Source organism: Penicillium manginii (genome assembly GCF_028828005.1).
Source record: "Penicillium manginii strain IBT 31320 chromosome Unknown utg000002l:1.0-5564898.0:1.0-5567710.0, whole genome shotgun sequence".
Classification (NCBI taxonomy): domain Eukaryota; kingdom Fungi; phylum Ascomycota; class Eurotiomycetes; order Eurotiales; family Aspergillaceae; genus Penicillium; species Penicillium manginii.
This window is the reverse complement of record NW_026643103.1, coordinates 5,441,630-5,467,789: the sequence shown is the minus strand read 5'-3', so window position 1 is coordinate 5,467,789 and position 26,160 is coordinate 5,441,630. Positions and strand designations below refer to the sequence as shown.

Sequence of the window (26,160 nt, the reverse complement as noted above, 5' to 3'; positions counted from 1 at the left end):
CCACGCCACTCGATGCGTGCCACCACCTTCCGATCACCAGCCCAAATTCAACATTACCTTATCATTTTTCGCATTCGATTTGGTTTCCAAAAAGCAAAAATGGAATCCAAGTAATGAAGACATTTTACATAACCGTTCAGAGGTTACTTATCTTAGGGGGTGAATTTTATATAAATATCATATACCAACTTGCCACTAATAATTACTATTTTCAACCCTTGGAAGAAAGAAAAATGAAATAATACTACTGATAGGGCTTGGTATAACGCCCAAGGGTCTTTCGGGGGTAAAGATGCCACATCTCAACTTATTGAAAACGATGGCCTCTAGGGAGGATGAAGATGATCCTTTATTCAAGTAGCATATTGTTCTTGATAGAAAATGAATTGAAATTTTGAAAAGGAAATCTAGAATCAGATTTCAAATCGAAATTAAATAATCTCTCTTTCAATCCCAAACTGGGAGGAGGTCCGCGTCTAATCCGTTTGCGAAAAGAGACTGGAGCCATTCCATCCCATCATCTATCATCTCTCCTGGGTATGATGCATTCAGGTCAAGATCTACCGGTGCTATATGCTGAGACGAGGCACTCTTTGGAGGACATGTGTTATCCGACTTATCTCCTATCTCAAGGATATGGTGTGAGGAAATACTCATTCCACGGGAGGGTGCAAATTTTGAGATGTCAGTCCCTTCAGGTTCTTTTCGAGAGTCGGCTGAGGAGTCTAGTAAACCTTGTGGTGGACTGTTAACTGTTCGAACATTTTGAAGATCGTGCCTTTGGGCTCTTGTGCGTATGGCAGGATGCAAGTCACCTGGGCCACCTAGTAAGCAGAAGTTAGAATTGATAGAGCTTGCATTCAACTGCATTGCCGATGAACATGTGTTAAACTAACCGGTTGATGCTGAAAGATTTGGTCGCCCGATTTCGTTGACTAGATGATTCCGGTGACTGTTGTTTAGAGATGACGATATGTCCAAAGCCCTGGTATCCTCGGAGTGGTGATTATTGGCAGACAAGATAGCGTCCGCCATTTGCTTCAGTTTTCCGACAGTTCGTATCATTTTCCCAGACATCCATGTTTTGCGGCAGTGCTCTCTAAGTGAAACCGTGGCCTCCAAAGTCAGATCTCCATAGGCACCCTTGAACGACGGTTGTTTAATTATGAGACCTAACGCAATAATGGTAGCACTCGTCAAGTAGTGCAAGAATGGAAATGAATATTTCGGGTGTTCTTCAGGGACCTTTTTGAAATCGTCGATAATGCGCTGGGCTAAGCGCATGCATGTAACTTCATTTTGGATGATTTCAGGTTCATCAGTAGGTATTAACCTTTGAAGCATGGGTTTTCGAATCAAAAGGTGGATTGAAGACCATCTCTATAAATATTGGTTAGATCAAATAAACTTTTGAAGAGACAACTTACAATGCGCATCATGAATTGCTGCTTGACTTGCCACCAGGCCAGTGCCTTGGAATCATGGTGGCTTGGGCTGAGTGGGTCATAAGAAAATTCATGCGAAATGTACTTTTGAGACTGCACGATGAGATGCTCCAGATACTCATTCAGCAGCGTAGTCGGAGTCTTGTCAGATGTGGCAGCTCCGTAAAGTGCTTCCCATACCTTACCAATAACTCTGGAGTAACTAGTCATTGCTATCAGATATGGAACCATAGTTGGGCCTTCAGTCCGTTCTTTTCCAAATTCCCCTGTCGTCACTGGCAGGATTTCTTGATATTTTTCCAGCCTTTCGTCGCTAAAATTGTGAGGAAGTCCGACATCAACATTCACATCTTGAATCAGGAATGGTCGACCGGTCTCGATAGCTAGTCTTCGATCTAGTAGGTAAATGCACCACCAAAGCCTACGGGCCATTTCCCCTTCGAATGGAGTCATGGCATCGACTATCCTTTTCCTCTGGATTCCTAGGTGATGCGCGTGGGATATCGATAGAGCTAAAACCTTTTCGGCAGGTCCGTGAGCATCGAGGCGGAAAAGGTAAATGACCTAGCAAATATCAGCTATTATGTATACCCCGAGCTTCATTCACGCGGGAAATAAGAAGCTAAACTTACCATCAAAACAACCGTTTGGAGAAGAAATATCTGGTCTGTACATTGACTAAACCCATCAAGGAGATCGCCGAAAGCGTCACGCGCAGCACTGTAAAAACTCCAGCCTGCCGAATATGGGCCCTCGTCTCCCTCGAATCGCGAAGATTCCACACATTTACCATTCGCGAGACACAGCAGTATATGAGCTGCCTGAAACCGCTGGGCTTCACTATTACTGCTGCAGCTTGATTCCTGATCAAAAGAGATGGTCCAAGTTTGCTTGTAGAGCCTCCACACCGCTGGAAGATGAAGAAATGGGACAAGAACATGTACTTCGTCGCAGAAGGTATGCATAATGACTTCCCATTGGTCTCGATCGGGAATTATACCATGCTTGCGCAAGACTCTCTGTGTAAGACTTGTTCCTTGCTCCTTAAAACCTCGAAATGACGACTCGGGAGATGGTGTCAGATTGGATCTAAATTGACCATTTGGTGACGTTGACCTCTCGCGGGAGTATTGAACGCCCATCTGCTCTAGTCGTCCTTCGACCACAGTCAGATTGTGGGCGATAGACGTCTCGCCTGAGAACGCCTGGACCTCGGGAGAAGAGCTCTTATTAGAAAAGGCTAATTCATCGCCTTCTCTGAAGCTTAATGCTATCTGTTCTTGTCTGGGTGGAAGGCCAGCATCATCGTGGTTCTTTCCAGGCGGTTTCGTGCCATCTGATTCTAAGGTTCTCATCAAGTCGAGTTCTCTCTCCAGTCGCGTCAGTCGAGAACCGAGGTCATCTCGAGGCCCAGATGTGACACCGCTTCCTCGCCATCTTCCTCGCATATCTGTTCCATGTGTTTGGCAGTCGCGCCCCTTGGCTGAGACAATTTTGACATGGGACATTGCCGTCGCACTTCGTGGATATTAGCTCATACAGACTCTGCCTCGTTACAACCCACTGATAGGATTTATATGTACCTTGATTTTCCTCCTGTGACACTGGTCACTGTAATATACGTAAGTTCATGTCCGAGGCATGGGAATTAAAACAAAAAAGACGTGCGCCGTGCATACCATGCTCTTGATGCGTACTGTGCTCTTTTGGCTCGTTTAGGCGGTGGCTGGACAACACTCTGCCCCTGACTACTGTCTGTACCCCGTCGCATCTAGTTGGCACCTCGGCGGGCTCGATCCACTAGATTCCAGCCTTTGGTCTGCTCTGGTGTTGACGGCATCAAGTTTCCAGGGAAGCGGAATTTACGTGGAGGCCGAGTGGGGTCCTTCGGAATCTTCGGAATCTTCGGCTGTGGGGGCGAAACCCAGAATCCACGAATTCAACCTTGAAAGACTATGAAGCGACGGGCAAAATGAGAAAGTGTGCGAGAAGATAAGAATTGAATGCATCATATGCCACTGCATTGCTTGGATGAAAGGTATTCTACGAATCATTTTGAAAATTCTTCCTCACTTATTTCGATGAGATTTATTGAAAATCAATATTAGTAGTTACTTGATGCCTCTGTAACCTCGGAAATGATCTCGGTCAACAAAGTCAGTGCTGCATAACTCGATCCTCGGATTACTAGTAGTTATCTACTGAACTTAAGTGTCCAATCAGCTGATGCCTGATTCATCCACCTGCGCACCTAGGTATGAAGAGATCTATCGTCCTGGCGATTGAGTAGTATTAAACACAAGGCTATCCTGTAACTTTTGGGGGTACTTTAGGTACCCATCGGCTCATAGTACCTGCGGCTCTAGCAATTCCTTGTTGAGACCTCGGGAATGAAAGCGCAATTGCGTTTCCCACGTCAACGTCATTCGAGAATATAGTATTCCAGCTCTGAGTAGTACCAGTCGCACCAATGCCGAGATCCCAAAGTCTGATTGAAATGAACGCTACCTAGCCCACCTGCTTTCACAGGCAGCGTAAATATTAAGATAAGCGGCGCGGTCGGGTGATTAAAGCTTTTTGTTCGGCTTGATTGCGAAATGTCGCAAGAGGCTCCATTTCTCTGGTGACAGTCAATCCAACTGGAAGTGGACAGATTGACTAGCGAGATGAAGAGAATGACTGAAACATTTTCAGTCAAATATCCGTCTATCTCAGATAATTTGAGTTTGAATCAGTTCGTTATTAGGCTTTATACTCTTCGCTCTTTCTCCGCACTGTGTACAATTGTTTCATGAATGACCTTAATTCCGCCACCCTGGCTACCATGGCTCTGAGCATCCCAGTCCCCTTCTCCAGCTGTGCAGGTTGGAGGTTGTTGTCGTGAAGTAGGTAATATCATTTGCTCATCGCTTGTAGTGTTCCACTGCGAATCAGCTGGGAGAGAAAGCGGATGACGGAACTTCTTGCGCTTAGAATACCCGGTGGTGTTTTCGCCTTCGGATAAGGGGTAGGCTGGATAGCTTTGCGAGCCACTTCTTGTTGTGATGAACAAACCTGCGCGGCGAGCAACGCGACGGATAAGGGGATATATCATAGGCATATTTCCAATAACGACGGCGACGAAGGTCTCGCGACATGCCCAACTGCCAGCTTGTTGCGCACCATTTGCACCAGCCTAGTAGAAGAATCAGAGATTAGATCAAAAATCAAGGTGCAAATTGAAGGAGCAGCTGTTCTTACTGTCAAGATCAAGACACAGCGCAAAATTCCAGCCATCATGACAAATAAGCCACCACTAAAGAGGACGAGAAGTTCCAGTTTTTCCCTCCAGCGGAGTCGAGCTTTGAAGAGCATCTACAAAGTACTCCATCAGCAATGTAGACAATAGCATGCTTTGATCACCTAGGCAGGTTCAAGTTGTAATAACTTACAGGAGCCGGTATGCTAATGAGGTAGATATCTGTAGCCACATTGAGCACCACAGTGACGTATATATCGATTTTGGATACAGCGGGTTGGCAATGATCTAATGATGAATGATTAGTCCCGAATTCAGTCAGATACAGTCCTAGAAGGAACCTAATAAGGACTCACTCCCAGGGTCCGGGTATATTTGCCAGTTCTTGTGCAAGGGATAGCAACCGAAAAGAATGGAGCAAATAGTGGCAATGTATGTTGTAGCTATCAAACCATAAGCAACATGGATCCGAACACGCATGTTGATCAGGCCCGCTCTGGCTCTGTCGTCAGTGGCTGTTAAAGTTTGTTTCATTGTTCGAAGGACTTACGTCAATCGAGAATAGAAGATGGCCATGCATGTCTTCAACAGCCACAGCAGCAGGGTGTACAAAGACCAGCCAGCCACCTGCACCTTTGAGCCTCCGACGCGCAAGCGGTACTCTTCTGAGCTATGGGATAGTGTCCTGCGCTGCTCATCGGTTATAGAATTGTTGGCAAGGCCCATAAACCACGCACCGACCATGTATGCGGCACCAGTCTCCAGTCCGTACACTACCTAGACTGTCTGTCAGTACCACAGCTCGAAACATTGTCGCATGGCCAATAATGGAATAGCACTACTCACACATGCCAGGAGCATCAAATAATCATCTGCTTGAAAATTCCGCGGCCCGACCATGACCCATCGTGCTGTGGTACGTAGACCGATGACCACAATAGCCACCGCCAGAAGTGTGAATGCCTCGGTGTTAAAGTCACCCATGGTTCGACCGTAGCGGGTTTCTTTTGGCAGTTTGACCTCCGGGCGTTCGTCGAGATAAAGAAGAAATAAGACTCAAGGCCCCGGGGTAAAGAGGGAAAGTAAGAGAACGAGACCCTCCAGCCCGTTTCTCATTGGAACCAGGCCGGACAAAGAAGCAAGCCCGCACCCCCGGTCGATTTATAAACGGCACAGCAAGGCAACACCATGGGAAAATCCCCCAAAAATGAGCCTAGCCGCCAAACCGCTACGGGTGGGAGTGGAAACTGCTCTTTCTATGGAGTCGACCTAGTTTATGGATCGTGCTAACTAACTAACACGCAACGTGAAACGATGACAGGTCAACTCCAAAGCCGCCGCCAACATATCGGTGGATACTCGTCCTGCCGTACCCCGTGGGTCTTTATAACGTCCCGAAAAAGTGTTCGAGGCCCAGGCTCGATTACCCAGTCTTTTATCGTTCCGACCAGCAGGTTCCTGGGAAGTGGATGCGTGGGAAATAAGTCAGGAAGAAACCAATCCACCGTGCCCCTCCAAGCTCAACAGGCTGATTGCTCATCGGGGAGATGATCGACATTGCAGAAGTCTATACGGCGTACAGAGTAACAGCTTTTGAAAACGAAATTTCAGCTAGGTCTCTAGCTCTCAGATCTCTCCAATGCAATCTGTTACACGGTCTAGGGACAAGCTGCAACTGGAATTGGGGAAACCTTCCTTGTCCAGTGGACGTCTGCTGGTCAGCTGTCCATAGCCGGGCCAGTCATAGATCTTGCAAATTGTTGGTTGGCGATGCATCCGCAAGGTTAGGTGTTAACGGCAATACCGCGGATCTTAACAAAAAAAAAAAAAGAATATTGACAAAAGGTACGGATGATTCCATGCTAGGAATAAATGAGCAATGAATAATAGCCGTTCCAGGAGGTATTTAATCCCAAATATGGAGTTCTGTGGCTACGATGCTAGGGTCACGGGCCTTCGGGATGTGGGTTCGCCTGGGCAGAATGTACTTGCTTCTTCTATTTTCATTTTCTTTGTTTTGTTTTGTTTTCTTTTTTTTTCTTTTTTTTTTCTGTCCCATGCTTTCCTATCGATTTTCCTCTGCCTCGTACGACTTTGTAGCTTCGGTTTCCTTGGGTTTTCAGTATAGAAATCAATCTAAGAAAGTTTTATCCAAACAGTAGTTTCAGTTCAAATCGCTCGGAGAGATTACCGGCAATAAAATTGTGATTTTAAATAGTTCCTCCTTCACTCCCATCGCACCTGGTGGTCTGGATCGGCATTTCAGAATCGAACACAAAGCTCCCTGGTCCATGACAGGCGGGGAACCCCCGGGCCTTCCAGTCCGACAGCCCCGGTGGAGTTGGCGAGGACCCGCCGTGGAGCGAACGGCGAGTGCAATTCCGGTTCTGCTCTTCCCGCGCCATTTAATCCCAAAGTCGCGGTTCATTTCTAGAGCGCTTGGTCTGATTCGTATGCGATCGGTTGTTTGTCAATCGGTAGTCCTTCGGATCTAGATAGGAACAGGTCTGAGCTCCCTGGAGGGCTGCAGGCCGATCGTTCCTAACCGGACATTGATTACAATTCATCCTGGTCTTGGAGGCAATAATCCAGATCCCCCCCGAGTGACGAGCAAGCCAAGAATTGTCCCCCTTCGAACCGATTTGATTTTTTGAGTTTTTATGGCAGGAATGGAGGCCCACCGCAAGAACCCTACTCCTCGTGGGTTCTCAAAGACTTTTGACGTGCGTAGACCGCGCTAAACTGGACAAAAGACGGGCTAGCGCAACGCCCTCGGGTGGACTGGTTGAAAGAAAAAAAGAGAACCGAGAAGGTCAGCGATCGGCGCGTGGGTCTGCATTTGGCCATCTCAAACGACGGAGCGCGGATTGAGTTTTGATTCCAAGCAGATAGCCGAAGACTCACTCTTTGAGAGCACCATTTCACTAAGGGGTCAGCATCCCTACTCATACAGACTACTCCGTACGGAGTACTCTATATTTACATACCCTCAATTAAGGAGTACAGGCTTTGGTTCTCTTTCCTGGACTTGAGCGGCTGCATGCAAAAGGTAGCCAGGGCAAGGGGGAACCCCTGAACACACACTCACATCCACGCAGCACACCCCTCCCTCGCTTCTTTTTGTTTCTCTTTCTCCCTCGCACATAGTCTAGTGTGCGATAAACACGGATTCTGTACTCCTTCATGAGTATGGAGTAGAGAAACAAGTTGCACGTAACTTTGTTGATGTGGATACGCCAGACCCAACCCTAATCCAGGGGTGTCGGATTCATTTCCCCGGTAATTGCCTTTTGACAGGCCCACTAGGCCACTAGGGGACTGTCCTACCTCGAGGCTAGACAGCTTAGTTCGAGGCTCGCGCAGTTGGGCTGGAGAGAAACGCAGGCTCAAAAGTGTCGGGGGGGACCCTCTTTGTTCGCAAACTGTCTTTCGCTTTGCGGGTCAGTTGACTCTGGTTACAACCTTTACGAAATGGACAACGTGGACCTGGTGGTCATTGGCGCCGGTGAGTGACCCTCTGCTTGCTTTTGATTTGACTTCAATCTGTTGTATTCTTCCCGACTGTCGGCGAATTCTTGGGGATTTTTTCTTCTCCCAACTTTTGCAAAACATCTGACCGATGTCAATCGACCAGGCTGGAGCGGGCTCGCCGCCGTCAAAACCTATCGTGAAATAAATCCCGGCAGCAATGTCCTTCTTCTCGAGGCTGCCAGCTCCATTGGTGGAGTCTGGGCAAAGCACCGACTTTACAAAGGACTCAAATCGAATAACATGCTCGGCACATACGAGTATAGCGATTTCCCCATGGATGAGGCGACTTTTGGTGTGAAGCCCGGCGAACACATCCCCGGCGACATTGTCCAGAGGTATCTGGAGGCATACGCGAAGAAATTTGACTTCATCGATCGCATACGACTCAATCACCGAGTTCAGAGTGCCGAGCACCGCTTGGACGGAAGCTGGCAGCTGGTGGTGTCGCACGAGGGCTCCTCTTCACGGTCTGTCATCGACACAAAGAAGCTGATTGTCGCGACGGGCATCACCTCACAAGCTTACCTGCCTACCTTTACCGGGCAGGAAACTTTCGATGCCCCGCTCTTCCACTGTCGTGATTTTCTACAGCACGAAGACAGTATTCTGCGCGAAGGCGAGCGCGTGACGGTCTTTGGTGGCACTAAATCAGCATGGGATGCGGCTTACGCCTGTGCGACCTCAGGGATGAAGGTGGATTGGATCATTCGCGAGTCTGGTCACGGTCCGAACTGGATGGCTCCTCCATATGTAACACCGTTGAAGAAATGGCTGGAGAAGTTGGTGACTACACGGTTCCTGACGTGGTTCAGCCCTTGCATTTGGGGCTCGGCAGATGGATTCCCTCGCGTTCGACAGTTTCTGCACGGCACTTGGCTGGGAAGAAAGATCGTCGATGCCTTTTGGGCAGTTCTGGCAGACGACGTGGTGCAGCTAAACGGCTTCAACAAGCACGCCGAGGTCAAGAAGTTGCAGCCATGGATTTCTCCCTTTTGGATCGCCTCGTCCCTTTCCATCCTTAACTATCCAACTGACTTCTTCGACCTGGTCAAAGATGGAACCATCAAAGTGCACATTGCAGAATTGGACCATCTTTCCGATCACACAGTACATCTCTCAACAGGCGAAGCCTTGTCTACTTCGGGCTTGATCTGTTCGACAGGTTGGCGAGCCACTCCGAACCTCAAATTCTTACCAGAGGGAATTGATCGCGAATTGGGATTTCCATGGAGTAGGGACCCTCTTGACGAGAAGTTGGTCAAAGCTGCAGATGAAGAGATCATGAACCGATTCCCTCGCCTTCGCCATGGGCCCACTCCCAACCCCAAGTATCGCCCGTTGGACGACGATGCCGAAGCTTCCGCACCGCATCCATTTCGCCTCGCTCGCTTCATGGTACCTCTCTCACAAGTTCGAGATCGATCTCTTGCATTTATGGGCATCACCATGACCATCAACACCGCTCTCATTGCACAGACTCAAGCACTCTGGATCTCGGCCTATTTCGGCGGCCAACTCACACCAACCGCCGTCGAGAAATGCCCAGCCTCCGTACGCACCCAATCAGACATCAAAACTGAGGATATAGAAGAAATTAACCTGACTTGGGAGACCGCCCTGCACTCCGAGTTTGGCCGGTATCGATACCCCGGCGGGTTCGGCCACCGCAACCCGGATTTCGTCTTTGATGCCATCCCATATCTAGACCTGTTGCTGCGCGACCTCGGTTTGGCCCCGGAGCGAAAGCAAGGTCTGATCGCCAGGTGCTTCCATCCTTATGGTACTGAGGATTACCAGGGCCTGGTGGATGAGTGGAAGGCGACTCTTCCGATCGAAGGAGCAGCTGAATAGTCTCTATTCAATTTTTGTTTCCGTTTTGTGAATTATACTATTCGCATTCCGCGAGATACCCCTTACCATTTTCCTACTTCCAAGGTCGATTTGACGATACATGATAGTACAGCATAAATTACCTAGGCATTTTATCAATGCAATATAACTTGAATCTATTGACGCATCCCGACTACCCTATACCTACCAGCAGACCATCTCGCGATTTAGAGCAGCAACCATCAAAAAAGGCGACCATTTTTAATGGTACATCCCCTTGGACAATTGAAATGTATCTTCTATTAGCTCTGGTTCGATTCAAATCTCAGATAGTGAAAGGGCATTTTAGTCGGGGTCTATAGACAATATGAAGGCGATAGCGCAGGTTGGTACTGTTCTGATGAGAGTCAACCTTGTTTCGGGATAGATCGGTGGTGAATTTTCTGTCAGCGAGGCCGTTTTAGTCCACGCTGGATCATATGGCATAATTATATTGAATGGCATGTAGGCCTAGACCATGAGTGATTTACATTAGACCAATCTACCATTGACAAAAGCGGGATCCTTGATGATGATATTTACCGCCAGGATCGTTATACCAATAAATTTCTACGGTCGGAAATCCTTTTTATAGCCTGGGAATTGTAAATAGATTATGGTAATCAAGGTGATCTTAGCGACTGGTTTCTCGCTTCCATCGTACATTACTAGTACTAGTATCGGGTGCTACGTGGATTCAACGAGAGGAAACGCCAGCTACATCAACAGAGACATCGTCGGATAGAATGCAACTGAGATTTTAGCTCGGACTAAGACTAGAAATTTGGCCAGTATTTAGAAGGATTTTTACTCCCTTTTTACTATTCTCTGCGTTTTATATGGAATCTGTAATATTGACCTGCGATTTCTCGATTACTTTACCTATGATCCTTCACGGCCTTTTGGAATGCATCAACATAATCAAAAATGCTTCTCTTGAACCTCCGTGTCTGAGTCTTCCGGTCAACGGTTTGCATGCCGTATCGCTGGGCAGAAGTTCCCCACTCGTTGTTGCCAATAAACGACCACGCGAATGCACCAACGATAGGGACTCCGTCTTCATCTCTCGATTTCGCCAGTTCTGCAATATAATTTGTAAAATACTCAGAGCGTAGATAGTCGAAGCATGCTTCATCTGGTGTCATCTCTTCTTCCAAAAGTGCATTCCAGCCGAATTCTTCAGTGATTACAATGCTTCCGGAGGTGTGGTAGATGTCATTGTAACATTTCAGTGCCGGCCGAATGTAAGTGGGCGTAATATAGTTATACATAGTAGAGGGGGACCCGATGAGCTAGCCGTTGGCATCATAGGCTGTAGTATTGACGCAGTTAGGCCACAGTGAATGAGATACATTCGCCGCACATGCCTCAACCCCATCATCGGGTGGGGTGGCGCTCATCTGGCTGTATGCATCGATTGCCAGGAAATCGACCGTCCCATGAAGATAAGAGAGATCTTTGGTCTTCAGTTGGGTGAGGCTCGCTCCAGTGGTATTTTTCAGAGACTCTGGATAAACCATTCCCCGAACCGTGGGGCTAAGAAGGATTTCCAAAGAGAAATAATTACTCCGATGGGCTGCAGCCAAATCGTCAGGATTGCTGAATCTGCGTGGGAAAGCAAATTTGTTGGAGATCTTCATTGTTATTTTCCCTGTAGCGTTCAGCTTCTCATGATAGCAATGCCAAACCTTTGCGTGGACCATAAGCATTTGTTCAATCAAATCATCAGTGGTTATTCCTGCAATCGACTTATGCACAGAGTAGACTTTCGCTCACATTATAATATCCATGAAATGTATCCGCCATAATGTTAGGCTCGTTAAAAGTGACCATAATGGCACCCGATCTGCGAATCTATCGGGTTGTCAGATGCCACTGTCAAGGTTGGAGAGTAGCTGCCATGAATATTCGAATCGCCTGTCATAACAATACGAGCATAATACTCAAATACCGGGACGAAAGAAGCATTGCCGTACCCTAAATCAATTAGTAGCTTTTCTAGATAAGCAGGCAGATTCCGACTGACCCGTATGCTGATATCCGATCGGACCTTTCTCTCCTGTGACCAATGTAGCAGGAGTATCAATATGCGTCAAGGTCACAATTGGAGCAATTCCGTTCTCGATGCAGAAACTAATCATACTTTTATAATGGTCGAGAGCCTGCATGTTGATTGGGGATCCAGCAACCCCAAACGGCACCACAAGGGGCCAGGCGATTGAAAATGAGTAATATGGGATCCCAATTGCTGCCAGTCGAAGAATTTCTTGCTTATAAAGATAGTAACTGCATTTTTAGGAAAGGAGTCAAGAGGTGTAGATTTGGTTTCCTTACTGCATATCAGCAACATTGGAATCATTCCCTCCGGCTGCAAGTCCCAAGCTGTCCACGGATGATGGTCCGCGGCCTTGATCCATCAAGCCTCCCTCATACTACTAGGCACTGCCCGCAACCCCCCACATAAAGCCTGCGGGTGAATTTCCATGCCTCTCTTTTTGGTCTGCCTCGTAGATAGGAGGGGGGAAATAAGCCCTGATGATGCAACTGGGGTGGGAGACACCGTGGTAGTAAAGGGCAATTGGTCCGTGAAGGTGGTAGTTCCCCATAAGGCTCTATAAGCTCCCTGGCCGTATGGCTCATTGGTATCCGTCACAGTTGCATTGTGGATATAGCTGTATTTTGTGTACGTGGGATCGCCAGCTAAGTGTGAAACGCTCGCAAACGGTGCAGCATAGGGCTGGTAACTCAAAGGAGATGGTAGGGGAGTGGCATAGCGAACCGTTGTCATAGGTGTATACGAAAAGACGGCAGTCGGTTGTAGAGCCATCGAGGGCCTATGGTCTGGAGATGCTTGGGAACCCTTGGTAAACATAGCAACTACCAGGAGAAATATGCAGTAAGCCTTAGAGACATCAATTAGCCCAGATGCTTACCAGCTTGCGGTGTAGTCATACCTAATAACTATACCTTACTCGGAAATAGATCTGCGCTCGATCTTAATTGTGTCTTCAAGTTACCTAGGCCTGCACTCGCTGTAAATGCAAAAACTTGAAGCGACCACATTTCGATACGGAGAATCATAACCGGCCCTTACAAAGTTTACCGATTTTGAGCCGAGCGAGAGTCTGTCATATTTGTAAGATTTGTAAGATTTTGTAAGGGCCGGTTAATTGTAAGCCCTCCAGGGCTCACACCTTGAATGTCTCCGATGATGCCGGTTGAATTGAGAAAAGTATTCAGTGACCCTGTATTCAATCGTGTACCTTTTGGAGGGATATTTATGAGTATTTATTGACTCGAAAATATGTAGAAATCGTGCTCATACGGATTCACGTATCAAAAGTAGAGCAAAAATAGGAAACCACCTGGGCAGAAAGAAGACAAATTAGCCGACTCCAAACCGATATGCCGTATGGGCACGGGTTAGCGCAAGTCGTTTTGAATAACCAGATCAAGGGACGCTAAAAGTCGGAATTTCCGGGTTATTTGACGAATCCTCAACCCTACCTAGGTAGCCCTACGAGTAGACCTCACACTCAGGACCCACCACCAGCACCTCCGAGGGTCAGGGTCGGTCACTTTGGACTTGGACCCTCCGAGGGACTCTTGAGGGTCGCGGGGGGGGGGTCCGTCCCACCGTTGAATACATAATTTCTCTGCGCCTTTCCTATCCGGATGAGAGAGATGGAAGAACGCTGCAACTGGGGAGGCATTTATTGATACCTGAGTCAAACATCCAGGCCGCGACTCCATGACAGCCTTTGCAAAATAGTAAACAATTTATAATACTAGTATACTTCAGGAGACATTGACTAAGATGAGCCTCGCTCCAGCATGTGAAACTGTTCAAAAACTGCCACTCCAGTGATTGAAGACTCTAGCACGGACTCAGACGATGAATCCATCCCCACCTCCACCACCTCACCCTTTATACTCCCCGTCCATCGCATATAATACTCTCCATCCCCAGCTACTTTAGATTCCGTAGAGACATTCACTCTGAGCCGTTGATATTCCCGTAAGGCAAAATCAAGCTTGAATCCATCTGGGATATCGCCAACGTACGGCGGGTATCGGGACCCAGTCGTGTTCGGGCTCCCGGTAGGACGAACAGTGAGGAGCGAAACATCGCAAGCATCGACAATAGTCTCGCCATCACGAGCCACGTAGCTACTGACATATGTTGTGTTAGTGGGGTCGTTGATGGCGAGGTAACTGAACCAGACAATCGAGTATGCTCCGAGTCGGCCATGGCCCCAGTACCAGCTTCGGACGGACTCGGTGAAATTTCGATCGGACCAATTCTATTCGTATAGTGGTCAGTGATCATGATTTGTAGGATTTAAGGTATCCCTGATTCACCTTGTCATGATAGGCAGCGCCTACAAAGTCCAACCGAGACCCTCGGATGGTCATGTCGACGGATCCCACGGCATCAGGTACCAGATTCACCCACCCGACGTGAGGAGCAATCTGTAAAGACGTGGTATCAGACTGAACACCGCAGGGTAGATGAGGAGGAGTACTCTTACACAGCAGTCAACAATCAGTAGATGAACTAGAAAGGGGAAAGCAGATAGAAGGAAGACAAACCGAAGTAAAACTCAACTTCCCCTTGACGTCCAACTCTGGCGAGTTCACCGATACCTCATAAGCCGATAGATCCTCTTTCGAAGCATTCCATTGAAGCCCCGTGTCATTCCACATCCCCGAACTCACGTTCCCATCTGCCTCTGCTTCTCCATCTCCACTGATATCAACCGTCGCCAGGGTCGCAGGAAGATAACCAGACCATGAAGACCCATTGCGGAACGAAGCCCAAGCATACGCGATAAGCACAGATTCCTGCGTCGAATCCAAAAAGGGAAACGCATCAGCCGTGGAGGTAAAAAAGGTCAAGACGAGCGATTCGCGCGGATCATCCAAGGAAACCGCATCAAAGTACCACCAGTCAAAAACGGAGCTATTGATTGAACTGAGCATTGGCGCATCGAGGCTCTGTCGGCTCTGAATGCCCAATTTGCCGCCGGGGGTGTCGACTTCGAATCTTGCATGGGCTGGTCCGTTCTGGACTGTTGCTGGAATGCGATAGGTCGAATGGGAGGTGGAGAATGTTGATGCGAAGCCCAGCGCGAATGCTGCAGCTGCTGTCAGGATGACGGTCCAGCTCAAGGTGAATGCGGCCATAATGAGACACTCTGATGAGGATTGTAGTAAATTAGGAGCAAGGTGTGAAAACGAGAAAGGGCTAACAGGACAACGTATTCTTCTACCGCGGGGAAATGTTTGCTCGTTTGATAAGTCCTCAGCTGCGCAGTACAGTGCAGTGCAGTGCAGTGCAGTGCAGGACAATATTCCGTACTCTGTACTCCGTACAGTGCAATGCAATACAGGCTTCGGCTATAAGTACAGTGCAGGATCTGAAACCCACCAGATCGCTCGATGGTGCCACAAAACGCCCCTGAAGGATCGATGGTAGCAAGCCTTTTGACAGGATCGGGCTGGAACAGGGCCATACCGGGCGTGGAAGTAGATAAAGAGATCCTCCAGTAGCTTAGCGGGAAGAAAAGGCCAATCGTGGGTACAGGACGAGATGTTGAGTGGATATCAAGGGATAGAGTGGCATCGGATCGAATTAACCTTTCATTGTCTACAAAGGGGGATCGGGGAGGAATAGGAAATCAAGCGTAACATCAACATAAGAGCTGAAAGAAATGAGATGTCAATAATTGCACAGTTGCTATATACCATCAAAGCACTGGACTCGAAAAGACCAAGTGCGCTGGATCAAGTCACAGGGAGAAATCAAATACACACGTCACACGTCAGGCTAGTAATCAGAAAAGAAAAAGAAAGAAAAAATGAAAAGAGAAGGTGAAATCGGAGGAAAAGCCAAACACAAAGATCAAAAAAAAAAAATACACAGCCCATCCCAGATGCCCAGTTCACCTTCGCCAGAAACAAAGCTTTCAAACAATCAAGTCAAATCAAATCAAATCAAATCAAATCCTGTGATATCAAGTCAAATCAAATAGATCCCCGACTCCCTCAGGCCACTGTGGGTCCCCAATCCGTCGTCTGCGTGTCCTCCCCCGAAAATAGATACAGGAGGGGAGGGGAGAAGTACCCGATGGTGGATGGTAGATGGTAGGTGGTAATGTGGTAGGTCGTATATAGTAGATGGTATGGGTGACGGCGGATGCGGAGGATGCCACATGGATGCAGAAACCGATCGTTCACTAGACTCGTCCATTGAGGACGGGGCTGCCGTCTTCACTACGGCCTTCTCCTTTGAGATCGGCGTTGTGGTTGGTCGAATCCGAATCGCCGTCCTTGCCGCAGCCCTTGACCAGAATGTGCCTCTGTAAGAAGTTAGTGGGGTTCCCAATGATATCCCGGGAGTGATTCCATGTACATACCTTGAGGGCATCCTTTCTGGAGAAACTCTTATCGCAGTGCGAGCATGGGAAGGGTTTCACGGCCAGATGGATTCGCTTATGCCGCTTCAGATCATGATTTCGATTGAAACTCTGCGGGCATTGGTCGCATTTGAACGGACGATCGGCCGCGGGGGCGGGCATGCCATGAGGTGGCGGATGACCTCCATAAAGATGCTGGGCACTGGCGACATGTCCGCTGTTGAAACCCGGGAGTAAGCCTGGTTGCATGCCACCCATCATCGACATGGGGCTGTTGGGGCTATGGACATTGGTCATGACGGGACCATTCATGGCGGGGAGCGAGTAGGAGGGCCATGGTTGACGCGGATAGGCGAGGGGTGGTTGGCCGCCGGGACTTTGCGCGGACATGCGCGCCTGTGGATGAATGCCCAATCCGGCCGGGCTCATGGCGGGAGGGGCGCCATACATCGGGGAGAAGCCGGTCTGATGCGGACTGGGCATATGGGCCGATGGGCCGTACATCGGGGGTCCTTTCGGGGTGCCATAGGGATCGTTGGATGGCAACGGGGCGGGCGAAGTCGCGTGGCCGTGGCCGTGACCATGAGCTTGATAAAGAGCCATGGAGGACGGGGGAGCGGGCAAAGCCTGTGGGAAAGTCAACGAGGGAGTCTCGAATGGCTGCGACAGTCCATCCGCGGAAACGGGGGCCATCGCGATGGTCGAACGACCCACCATCCCAGACGGCGAGAAGGAGTTGCGCTGTGCGTAGGCCGGGTTCATTCCAGACCACGAGGCGACACCTCCTGTGCCGGCCGTACCCGTTCCTTGAGCACCGTACGGGGTACCAGGCCAATAGGTCGGCGGTAGTTCAGACGAAGAGACTGGGGCAAGTGAGTGGGAGACGGTGCTCTCGCCAGACTGGATTGTGGCCGGGGGTGTCAGCAGATTGCCCACACTCACATTGGCGGGAGGTTGAGAAGATGAAGCTGGAGGCAAATTGTGATTGTGATGCAGATTGGAGGGGAGGGACGACCACTTGGCAGCGGGTTGATTCTGGGGGATGTTGGTGGAGTAATGGGCGTTGTTGGCGTTGGCGTTGGCGTTGGTGGCCGCCGCCAGGGTAAACGGTGGCGGAGGCAACTCAAAGCTGGGGAGTGTCGGAGCAGCAGGACGACGAGTATTTAATGTTAAAGAATGAGCGGTGGATAAGTCCAGAGCCGACCCCATCGCAGGGGCCGGAGTCGGATTGACAGCGAGAGTCGCCAGGTTGGAGGTATCGCGAGCGAAAAGCTCTTCGGGGATGGCGGAGGGGAGAACAGCAGCCGCAGCCTGAGCCGTCGCAACAGGAAGACCGTAGGAGGAAGCGTGTATAGACCAATCTCGACCTTCAGATAGGGCCCCCGAAGGGCTCGAAGGATCCAGGAGGGGCGAGTGTCGATCGCTGAGGGTTGCGATCGGAGAGCACTGAATGACAGTGGAGTGGAGTGGCGGAGGTGGAGGTGGAGGTGGAGGTGGAGGTGAAAGGCAGATGGAGGTGGAGGGAGATGGAAAGGATTATCAAGAGATTAGGAGAAGAGAGAGAGAAAGAGAAAGAGAGAGAGAAGAGAAGGAGAAGAAAGTCACGGTCGATAGCGCATGGTATGGAGGTATGGAGTAGGAGAGAGTCAAGAGTTGGAGAGGAAGAAGAGTGGAGCGTGGCGTCGAGGCGCGCGGGGAAAGGAATATAAAGAAAAGTTTAGGGAACAAGAGATATCAGAGTTAATTTGGGCGATAGCTCATTAGTATTACTAGTACTAGCCCAAAAGGAATAAATAGAATGGGCCTAGAGGGTCTCAGAATGGTTAGAGTAAACGAGGTAAATAAAAGAAATAAAATAATCAAAAGAATGGGAGGGCCCACGGTCGGTGCGGGCCTGGAACGTGGTTGACATGAGGTTATACTCAGTATGATCGGATAGTCTAGTATACATCGTATACGATCGTATCTATCATGACTATGATTGTCATTCTGACCTCGGAATTAGTTTCGATTTACAGAACTGTTAGGGTTTTAGGGTTCCCAAAGAATGGTGTGGTGGTGTCGACAGAGTGGGTGTAGTGTACTATGTATAGTGTGTATAGTGTGTATAGTGTGTATAGTGCGTATAGTATGTATAGTATGTATAGTATAGTAATATCGTAGTATAGTAGTATACAGAGTATACATGGTATACATGGTCTGTGTTGACTATATACTCCGTAGTGTATAGTACTATAGTATACAGTGTACACCGTGCACTCCGTACACTGTGTACTCACAGTGTACTCACAGTGTATTATCCTCTGTCAGTATAGACAGACATCTCTGGCGAGCACCCTCTTGCTCTGATTGGCCCAAAGCAGTCAGGTCATCTGCCTCCACCCAAAAAAGACTCGAGACTTTTCTGTCGGGTCTAAGCCCAACCCTTTCTCTCTTCTCTCTCTTTTCTCTCGCTCTTTTCCCTTCCTCCACTTTCTCCATCCAATCATTCCTCGTATTCAATCCCCAATCCCCGGGTCGCCGGGTCCAGATCGGGGGTGAGCGAAACAGAGCGAGAGACCTGGTGAGGTGAGATGAGTCCACTTCTCTCTTTTCTCTCTCTCTCTCTCTTTCTCTTTCCCCCCTCTCTCGCCTCGTATGGCCCATGGTCCCTGGTCCATGGTCCATTCTTTTTTTTCTTTGGGTCTCCACTTTCCATATGGCAATGGTCTACTCCCTCTCCTCCCTATGGGTTGGTACGGAGTATTCACAGAACTAGACTACCACCGACTCCGTGTACTCCGTACTTCTCCGCCTCTCGATCAATCTCGCCTCTTCTCACTTTTTTCTCTCCCATGGAACATCCGCTGTCAGGCGAATCCAAATCGTAATGTAATTTTCAATTTGTTCAATTTGCCCGATGGATCCATCGCTCGCTCCGTCCCGTTTGTGCCTGTGCTTTGCCTGTCTCCAGCATGCCGCGCATCCCTAGTGTCTCGTTTAGCCTTGGGCATTCCACTTGGCATTGGCATTGCCTACGGATTAATCTGTACGAGTAATCTGTACGAGTACAGATTAAATCTTTTTTTCCTTTTCTTTTTCTTTTCTCTCTCTCTCTCTCTCTATTTTTCCCTCTTTTCCCCCTTTTAATTCCCCCCCCATCCCCACTCCATCACAACCGGGTCTGCATGGGTTCATGCAATCATGTGGCCGGGCTAAAATGCATTCCTTTATGCCCTAAAATAATACAATCATCCCAATCATAATGATAATGATAATATCCCACTCCGTATTATATTAGCCAATGTAATTTAAAAAAGGGGCAAAGGCAAAGCAAAGCAAACCTATCACGGAGGGGTCCCCGTACATTCCATTCCTCCCCTTCCATTCCATTCCATTGCTATCCGAATCCTTTGTCTCTTTTGTTTCTAGCGTCTCGGGTATTCAGGGCTCCAACGCTCCAGCCAGTCCAAAACACCCGAGCGTCGCAGTGCTCCGTCGTATCGCTAACAGGAATAGTCTCGGACGGTCTACCACTCTCGTCTCAGATTCCGGAACGATACAAACAAAGACTCCGCGTGGTAGCGAGATGGAAAATAGGGGGAGGGGAGGCGATTCAGATCCTCCATACTCTTTTGTAAGAATATCACCATGCGACTTCCACCACCATCACCACCACCACACCACGATCGTCGATCCCAGCCCACCATCGATCCGGTCCATCGCCGATTTGCTGTCGGGCTCCAGTCTCATGCAAGGCGGCTCCAGCTCCGGTCCTGGCCCTGATGTGACAGCGCGAGTGGATCTCGCTCGAGCCATGCGATCGTCAAATCCACGTCGGTTCATCCCGGTGGCTTCGGGCGTCGCGGCTGGCGTTGACGCCCTCCTGCCGATCCATCGCCAGTGGCACTCCTCTAGCCAGTGCCAGTGCTCCTAGCTTCTGAACCCGGGAGATCTACACTGACTGTTGAAGTGGGTATATCAATTAGCACGGAGTACTCCATAGTCTGTAGGTAGTCTATAAGGCAGAGCGGTGGAGTTTCGCAGGTAGCTGAGCAGGGTGAAAGGATTGATGGTGGAGGTGGATTGTCCGCTGCTAGTACGTAGGTAGTCTGTCCTCGGTAGTGTGTCCATAGCCGACCCATTCTCTCTCCCTCTCACTTTTTTTTTTTCCTTTTTTTCTCCCAGCTGGAAGTGGAGCAGGTGATAAGTCGAGCGTGGCAAACAACTGCAGGTTGATGGAGCAACGCGGGTAATCCGGCCATCATGGATGCGATGGATGTGTAGAGTCAGAATATTAGAATATTAGAATATTAGAACTTGAATATTACTACCAGTATACCAGTACGGAGTACTCCGTATACGGATCCAGGTTACCTAGGTATACATCTAATCTTAGGCTACAAGCATGCAGTAACCCCCTGTCCAATATTCTAGTATTCCTAGAGTCCAGGCACAACGCAGTGTAACGTTGTACTAGGAATAATATTTGAAGAGGCTACTAATACTAAGTATTACTCGTAGCCTCGAGATTGCTGGTATATCTGAAGGCTCGCAGAATACGTGTATTTCAAGTTTAACTTCACCTGTTGAACTGAATGCTACCACAAGTGGTATTACCTAGCATATACTCATTATATATCTCCAAGGCTATCTCTGCTAGTCCGAGGTTGGAGCTGGCTACGGGCACAATTCGACCTCGGAACTACAGTTAATTCCCATTCAGTTACTATTTATTATACCAGGTAGTATCTAGAATAATTCCAATCAGTGTCTGCTAGTAATAATATAACTATCTACTCGATCTGTATGAACCGGAATGTTGCTCCGATGACATCATCTGGCGGGGTCGACTCCAACAGTTCGCCCTTCTTCACTTCAACTTGACTTGCATTCACACACACACACACACTCTCTCTCTCTCTCTCTCTAAATCACACTCACACTCACACCTACACTTACACTACACCCACCCTACACCACCTCGATGTCTGGAATTAGCAAGGCCTGCTGCTCGTTCGTCTCCAATGCCTGCCGACTACCCATCCACTGACCATGACAACAGCATCCCGCCCGTCGTCTCCAAGGGATACAAGGCCAAGGGCAGCTATCAGACTATCAATGGCCTGAAGACATGTACGCAGACCTTGATTCAGTGCAGTGCACTCTGCTCATTGCAATGTGCGAAGCTAACAACCGTGCAGACGTCACGGGCCCCGAGACTGCCACCAAGGCCATCCTGCTCGTCTACGGTGAGTACCAGTGGACTGCGAGTTCCTACATACACTCTCCAACTGGCCCTGGCACAGAATGCATCACGATAGCTAACACTACACCCGTAGACATCTTCGGCTTCTTTGACCAGACCATCCAAGGCGCCGACATCCTCGCCACCTCCAACGACCAGAAATACCGCGTCTACATCCCCGATTTCTTCGAAGGCAGCCCCGCCGACATCTCCTGGTACCCTCCCACCACCGACGAACACAAGCAGAAGCTGGGCAACTTCTTCCAAACCCAAGCCGCACCGCCCAAGACCCTCTCCAAGATCCCCGATATCGTCAAGGAAGCCAACCAGGCCGCCCCCGGCGGAGCCTTCCAATCCTGGTCCATCCTGGGCTTCTGCTGGGGCGGAAAGATCGCTGCCCTCTCCGCCGGTGCCGATAACAAGATCTTCAAGGCGGCTGCACAGTGCCATCCCGCAATGGTCGATCCCAACGATGCCAAGACCATCAACGTGCCTTTCGCCTGCCTGGCGTCCAAGGACGAACCGGCCGATGACGTGAAGGCCTTCAAGGCGAATCTGACCGTGCCCAACCACGTGGAGACTTTCTCGACACAAATTCACGGCTGGATGGCCGCTCGTTCCGATTTGGAAGATCCCGAGGTTGTCAAGGAGTATGAGCGTGGGTACAAGACAGTGCTGGACTTCTTCCACAGCCACGCTTAAATGAGGTGCATGGATGGGGGAAATAGTTGGATTCCCTAAAAGCCTAGGCAGCGAGCTACGCAGCGAGTGAAATGAATATATGTGCAATGCCGAGCATTCTCCCCGAGGAGAGAGTAGAGTTCCAGATCTTTGATCAACGGGGAGGGGAAGCGAAGGCGAAGTACGGAGTAGACGAACAACCGAACAAAACGATGAAATGACCAAATAAGCTTGGAGCTTACATATTTCCAAACAATCCTCATAAAACCCCCTTGGTTCTCGATCGGGCCAAACTCGGGTATGTCGGCCCATTTGCCGTTTGCCTTCCCCGTTGCATTTGGCAGTTCCGCCGCGTGCCGAGGATCAGTGGGGCCATCACTCTTGGACTACTTCAACCCACTTGAAGTCATTACTTCATTACTTCATACATCTAGCACAGCAATAACACTGAACATAATATTCCGCATCTGATATGTGCTAAACGACTTCCTGATGCCTCTCTTCGGGCGACGTCGCTCGCTATCGGTCGACGAGAGTACCGGCACAGAGCAACTTCCATATCATCCGGCCCGGGGCCCTCATGAAGCTAAAGAAGGGGTCTTTCATGGACTATTTCGCAGACGTAGCGATGTATCGATACCCCCGAAGTCACATCGACGTGAAAAAATCCAGGTTGGTCCACTCACTCAATCTAATTCAATCTCAATCCAGTGGCGAGAATACTGAGAGGAATACAGGATCATCAAGCCCCGTCCCATACAGGACTAGATAGAACTTCAAGGCAAAAAAGCCGAGATGAATCTTCTCATAGTTCCGGGGATTCCACCCCGACTGACGCGTTGGCTGCAGCTCATACCGAGCCAAAGCAACCAGGGAACATCCAGGATTATCTAGAGCACCGAATTGACATGGCTAGCAAGCCACGAGAAGACCCGGGTTCGACTGTCCCGGTGGAAGATCGGATTCTAAGCAAGAAAGAGATCAAGGCGATCCTCTCAGGAGCACCACATTTCTTACTGGAACGAGGCAAGCATAAACGCTGGTATCCCCAAGTTATCTTCCCCTGGGATGATCATCGCCCATCCATCCAGCGAATGCTGGATCGCAAGCCGCTTTCTCATCCGGCTTTCACTCTATGTACTCTTCATGCCCACCTGCCCGTGCCAGACGACTGGGCCGTGAGAGGGGGCGTACCGACTCCAATCGAATGCTGGGGGCGAAGCGACGCCTCCAAAAGAGCCACCTTCGACGTGGGCATATTCGAAGTCCCAAACATGCTCGGCAACAATGGTCGAGAACCGGGGACTGTGGGCTTCCGACATTTCCTTGAATTACCAATATCGGACGCAAGAAGATACACTGGCCCGGAAGAGCCACGCCAGGCCCCCAATATCCTGCGCGTGAATTCTCTACCAGCAACGGAGGCCTTTGATCTCATGGAAAACTACAACAGGCCTTATTCGCAGTGCCTGAGTGGAGCTGTCTATGATAGGCGACAACTGATCCGAGATGGTCCGAATGCCTGGAAGCGCATCGGAGTCCGCGACATCAACTTACGGACTTTGACGAAACGGATCGACCATCTGCGACAGATTCGTCGCGGCGTGCTTCGTGATGGTTCAACAAGTACCATACTCGATTTTGAAACATCGCACGAGCAGCATGACCTGCTACATTCGCAGTTTCTCTACCCCCGCCCACCACTGGCCGACGTGATGCCGGGACACCCCCAAAGCACCAAGTCTCAGATCAAAACATTGACCACGGTGTTGGCTACTCCTGGAGCATGGGTGGATTTCAGCTTGCCGGAATGGCGCTTTCGGGCAGGCCAGCTACTCTGGGAAGTATCTCGCCAGGGAACATCCTCGAAGACGTCAAAAGAGCCATGGATAAATGATGGTATGGAAAGGAAGTGGCTGCTGGTTCAGCTGCTTCTTGCAGCCGAGCTACTCTTCCGCCTCGATGCCTTTGTCCGCATTGATATGCTACACGACCCCCATGGTGGCCAAATGACGGTTCAAGAAGTATACAATTTCGATAAACTTCGCGAAGGCAAGGTAAACTGGGATCTTGTTGTCGTGCGCCGCTTTCTTGACAATCTCGAAATGGGATGTCCATCGATCTCGCCAGCGGCATCTGCTGAACAGAACACACCCACCAAGACAGGTCGGCTTTCATTCTTTGAGTCTATCGGCCGTCATATCTCTTCTGCCACTGAAAAAGCCGACTTGTGCTCCCCCTGGCAATGTCATATAAGCTCGCCCCACACCCGACAACAACTTGAAGGATTATACAACTTCGCCGAGAATATCGGCTGGCCAAAGATGGATGCGTTACGGTCTACCTTTGAAGAAATGCTACGAAGAAACAGGAGTATCTTCTTTACTCAGCCAACCGATATCCCTCGCGACCAGGAAAATACACCCATCCAGCCCGGCGCGGCACTACTGGCCGACGAAAAGAACATGTACAGTCGTAGCGCATCACGTCGTTGCGTTCGACTCCACAGCACCTGTCCAGAAGATGGCGATCTGCAAGGCAATGAGCCTCTTGGCTGGATTTCTCGAAGCTGGCTCTCTGGATTTGTGATTCCTGGCGAAGCCATCTGCCACCTCCTCATCGGGACGCTACTCGAAAACGATGAGGAGGCAATGCAGCAGCTTGGCGCGATGGCGAATCTCTACGGTGGCTTTGCTTACGCAGGACGCAGTTGGTGGAGTAAATCGTGCATTGTTGGGCGTGTCTTGTCTAGTCTGGAAAATACAAAAACTTGCATGGGGTGGGTCGGAAGTGATATACTTCCCCGCGATGTAACTACATTGGAGGTACTAGCACATGGTTGGTTTGAAGTTGCGGTCGAAAAACCGTTGGAGCGGTCGGGAAAAGCCAGAATCAAGCAAGGAGGGAAGCTTGCGGCTGAGTCGACGCCGCTGGGGATGGGAGATATCACAGCTGATGCATTTACTCTGCCCATTGACCTACCAGCGTCGACGCCAACTACCGTCAGCTTGGGTGCATTAACCTTGTCAGTCAGCACTTTGATTAATCGAGGCATCACAACCAGTGAAGAGACATCGCTTTCTTTCTCCTTGCAGGAAGAGGGAAAAAGCTCGACTGCTGCAGTATCCTTCCCACTGAAGCATAACGTGCGGTTTATATCAGCCCATGCATGTCTCCCACCGCTTGGCTTTACATCACACCATCACTCTCACCACGAGCAACCATTGGAAGACGAGGCTGTGGCTAATAACAGCCAAGAGAAACCCTCAACCTGGGGTCAGTATACACGTCTCCCTGGTCATCCCTTACACCGGTCTTTCCCGTATCAACATGTGCTACTTGACACCCTCCCCAACCATCGGGGCCCGCAAGCCACACCAGGGTCCAGTGCAGACAAAGAAGTGCTAGTTATCGACGCCCGTGGACCTCGAGCAAACGAAACTTTTGTGCGAGCCTGGTGCGCATCAATTGGCAGCCACGCGCTCATCGGTCGTGCGGGGCGAACCTGCGTGGCATGTTGTGTGCGAGAGGCAAGGGCAGTGGATGTTCAAGTCGTGGTGCGAGTCGGGGAGTGAGCGACATTTGCCTTTCATCGTCGTCACAGCACCAGCGATCATCTCGCCATTGTCCCTCTCGCCATCGGCGTTGATAAACACAAACTCGCCCCCTCACGACGATCCTTTCCACATGGCTTGTCAAAAAGGGGGAGGAGGGGGCAAAAAGAAAGGCCGCACCAAGTGGCAAAATGGA

The 26,160-nt window shown here is 49.6% G+C and overlaps 8 protein-coding genes across 8 annotated transcripts; 3 read left to right on the top strand and 5 right to left on the bottom strand.

Moving 5' to 3' along the window:
• Positions 1 to 447: 447 nt before the first annotated feature.
• N7533_003334 (fungal specific transcription factor domain-containing protein) lies at positions 448 to 2,953 on the bottom strand (the record flags this gene model as incomplete). Its single annotated transcript, XM_057099984.1, has 4 exons — positions 448 to 824; positions 897 to 1,380; positions 1,428 to 2,009; positions 2,078 to 2,953. The coding sequence occupies 4 exons, from the start codon at positions 2,951 to 2,953 to the stop codon at positions 448 to 450; spliced, it is 2,319 nt and encodes a 772-aa protein (XP_056965120.1).
• Positions 2,954 to 4,194: 1,241 nt separating this feature from the next.
• Positions 4,195 to 5,667, bottom strand: N7533_003333 (uncharacterized protein; the record flags this gene model as incomplete). The annotated part of the gene is made up of 6 exons (XM_057099983.1): positions 4,195 to 4,620; positions 4,686 to 4,799; positions 4,877 to 4,971; positions 5,040 to 5,179; positions 5,234 to 5,460; positions 5,530 to 5,667. The coding sequence occupies 6 exons, from the start codon at positions 5,665 to 5,667 to the stop codon at positions 4,195 to 4,197; spliced, it is 1,140 nt and encodes a 379-aa protein (XP_056965119.1).
• A 2,487-nt stretch (positions 5,668 to 8,154) lies between these two features.
• On the top strand, positions 8,155 to 10,065 carry N7533_003332 (uncharacterized protein; the record flags this gene model as incomplete). The annotated part of the gene is made up of 2 exons (XM_057099982.1): positions 8,155 to 8,188; positions 8,318 to 10,065. 2 exons carry the CDS (start codon positions 8,155 to 8,157, stop codon positions 10,063 to 10,065), a joined length of 1,782 nt encoding a protein of 593 aa, XP_056965118.1.
• Positions 10,066 to 10,961: 896 nt separating this feature from the next.
• Positions 10,962 to 12,910, bottom strand: N7533_003331 (uncharacterized protein; the record flags this gene model as incomplete). The annotated part of the gene is made up of 6 exons (XM_057099981.1): positions 10,962 to 11,375; positions 11,436 to 11,688; positions 11,925 to 12,060; positions 12,110 to 12,369; positions 12,418 to 12,451; positions 12,517 to 12,910. The coding sequence occupies 6 exons, from the start codon at positions 12,908 to 12,910 to the stop codon at positions 10,962 to 10,964; spliced, it is 1,491 nt and encodes a 496-aa protein (XP_056965117.1).
• Positions 12,911 to 13,895: 985 nt separating this feature from the next.
• Positions 13,896 to 15,270, bottom strand: N7533_003330 (uncharacterized protein; the record flags this gene model as incomplete). Its single annotated transcript, XM_057099980.1, has 3 exons — positions 13,896 to 14,387; positions 14,446 to 14,610; positions 14,677 to 15,270. The coding sequence occupies 3 exons, from the start codon at positions 15,268 to 15,270 to the stop codon at positions 13,896 to 13,898; spliced, it is 1,251 nt and encodes a 416-aa protein (XP_056965116.1).
• A 1,052-nt stretch (positions 15,271 to 16,322) lies between these two features.
• N7533_003329 (putative C2H2 finger domain protein) lies at positions 16,323 to 18,121 on the bottom strand (the record flags this gene model as incomplete). The annotated part of the gene is made up of 3 exons (XM_057099979.1): positions 16,323 to 16,445; positions 16,503 to 17,925; positions 18,108 to 18,121. 3 exons carry the CDS (start codon positions 18,119 to 18,121, stop codon positions 16,323 to 16,325), a joined length of 1,560 nt encoding a protein of 519 aa, XP_056965115.1.
• Positions 18,122 to 21,508: 3,387 nt separating this feature from the next.
• Positions 21,509 to 22,431, top strand: N7533_003328 (dienelactone hydrolase family protein; the record flags this gene model as incomplete). The annotated part of the gene is made up of 3 exons (XM_057099978.1): positions 21,509 to 21,617; positions 21,686 to 21,733; positions 21,824 to 22,431. The coding sequence occupies 3 exons, from the start codon at positions 21,509 to 21,511 to the stop codon at positions 22,429 to 22,431; spliced, it is 765 nt and encodes a 254-aa protein (XP_056965114.1).
• Positions 22,432 to 23,318: 887 nt separating this feature from the next.
• On the top strand, positions 23,319 to 25,985 carry N7533_003327 (uncharacterized protein; the record flags this gene model as incomplete). Its single annotated transcript, XM_057099977.1, has 1 exon — positions 23,319 to 25,985. The coding sequence occupies one exon, from the start codon at positions 23,319 to 23,321 to the stop codon at positions 25,983 to 25,985; it is 2,667 nt and encodes an 888-aa protein (XP_056965113.1).
• Between the last annotated feature and the right edge of the window lie 175 nt (positions 25,986 to 26,160).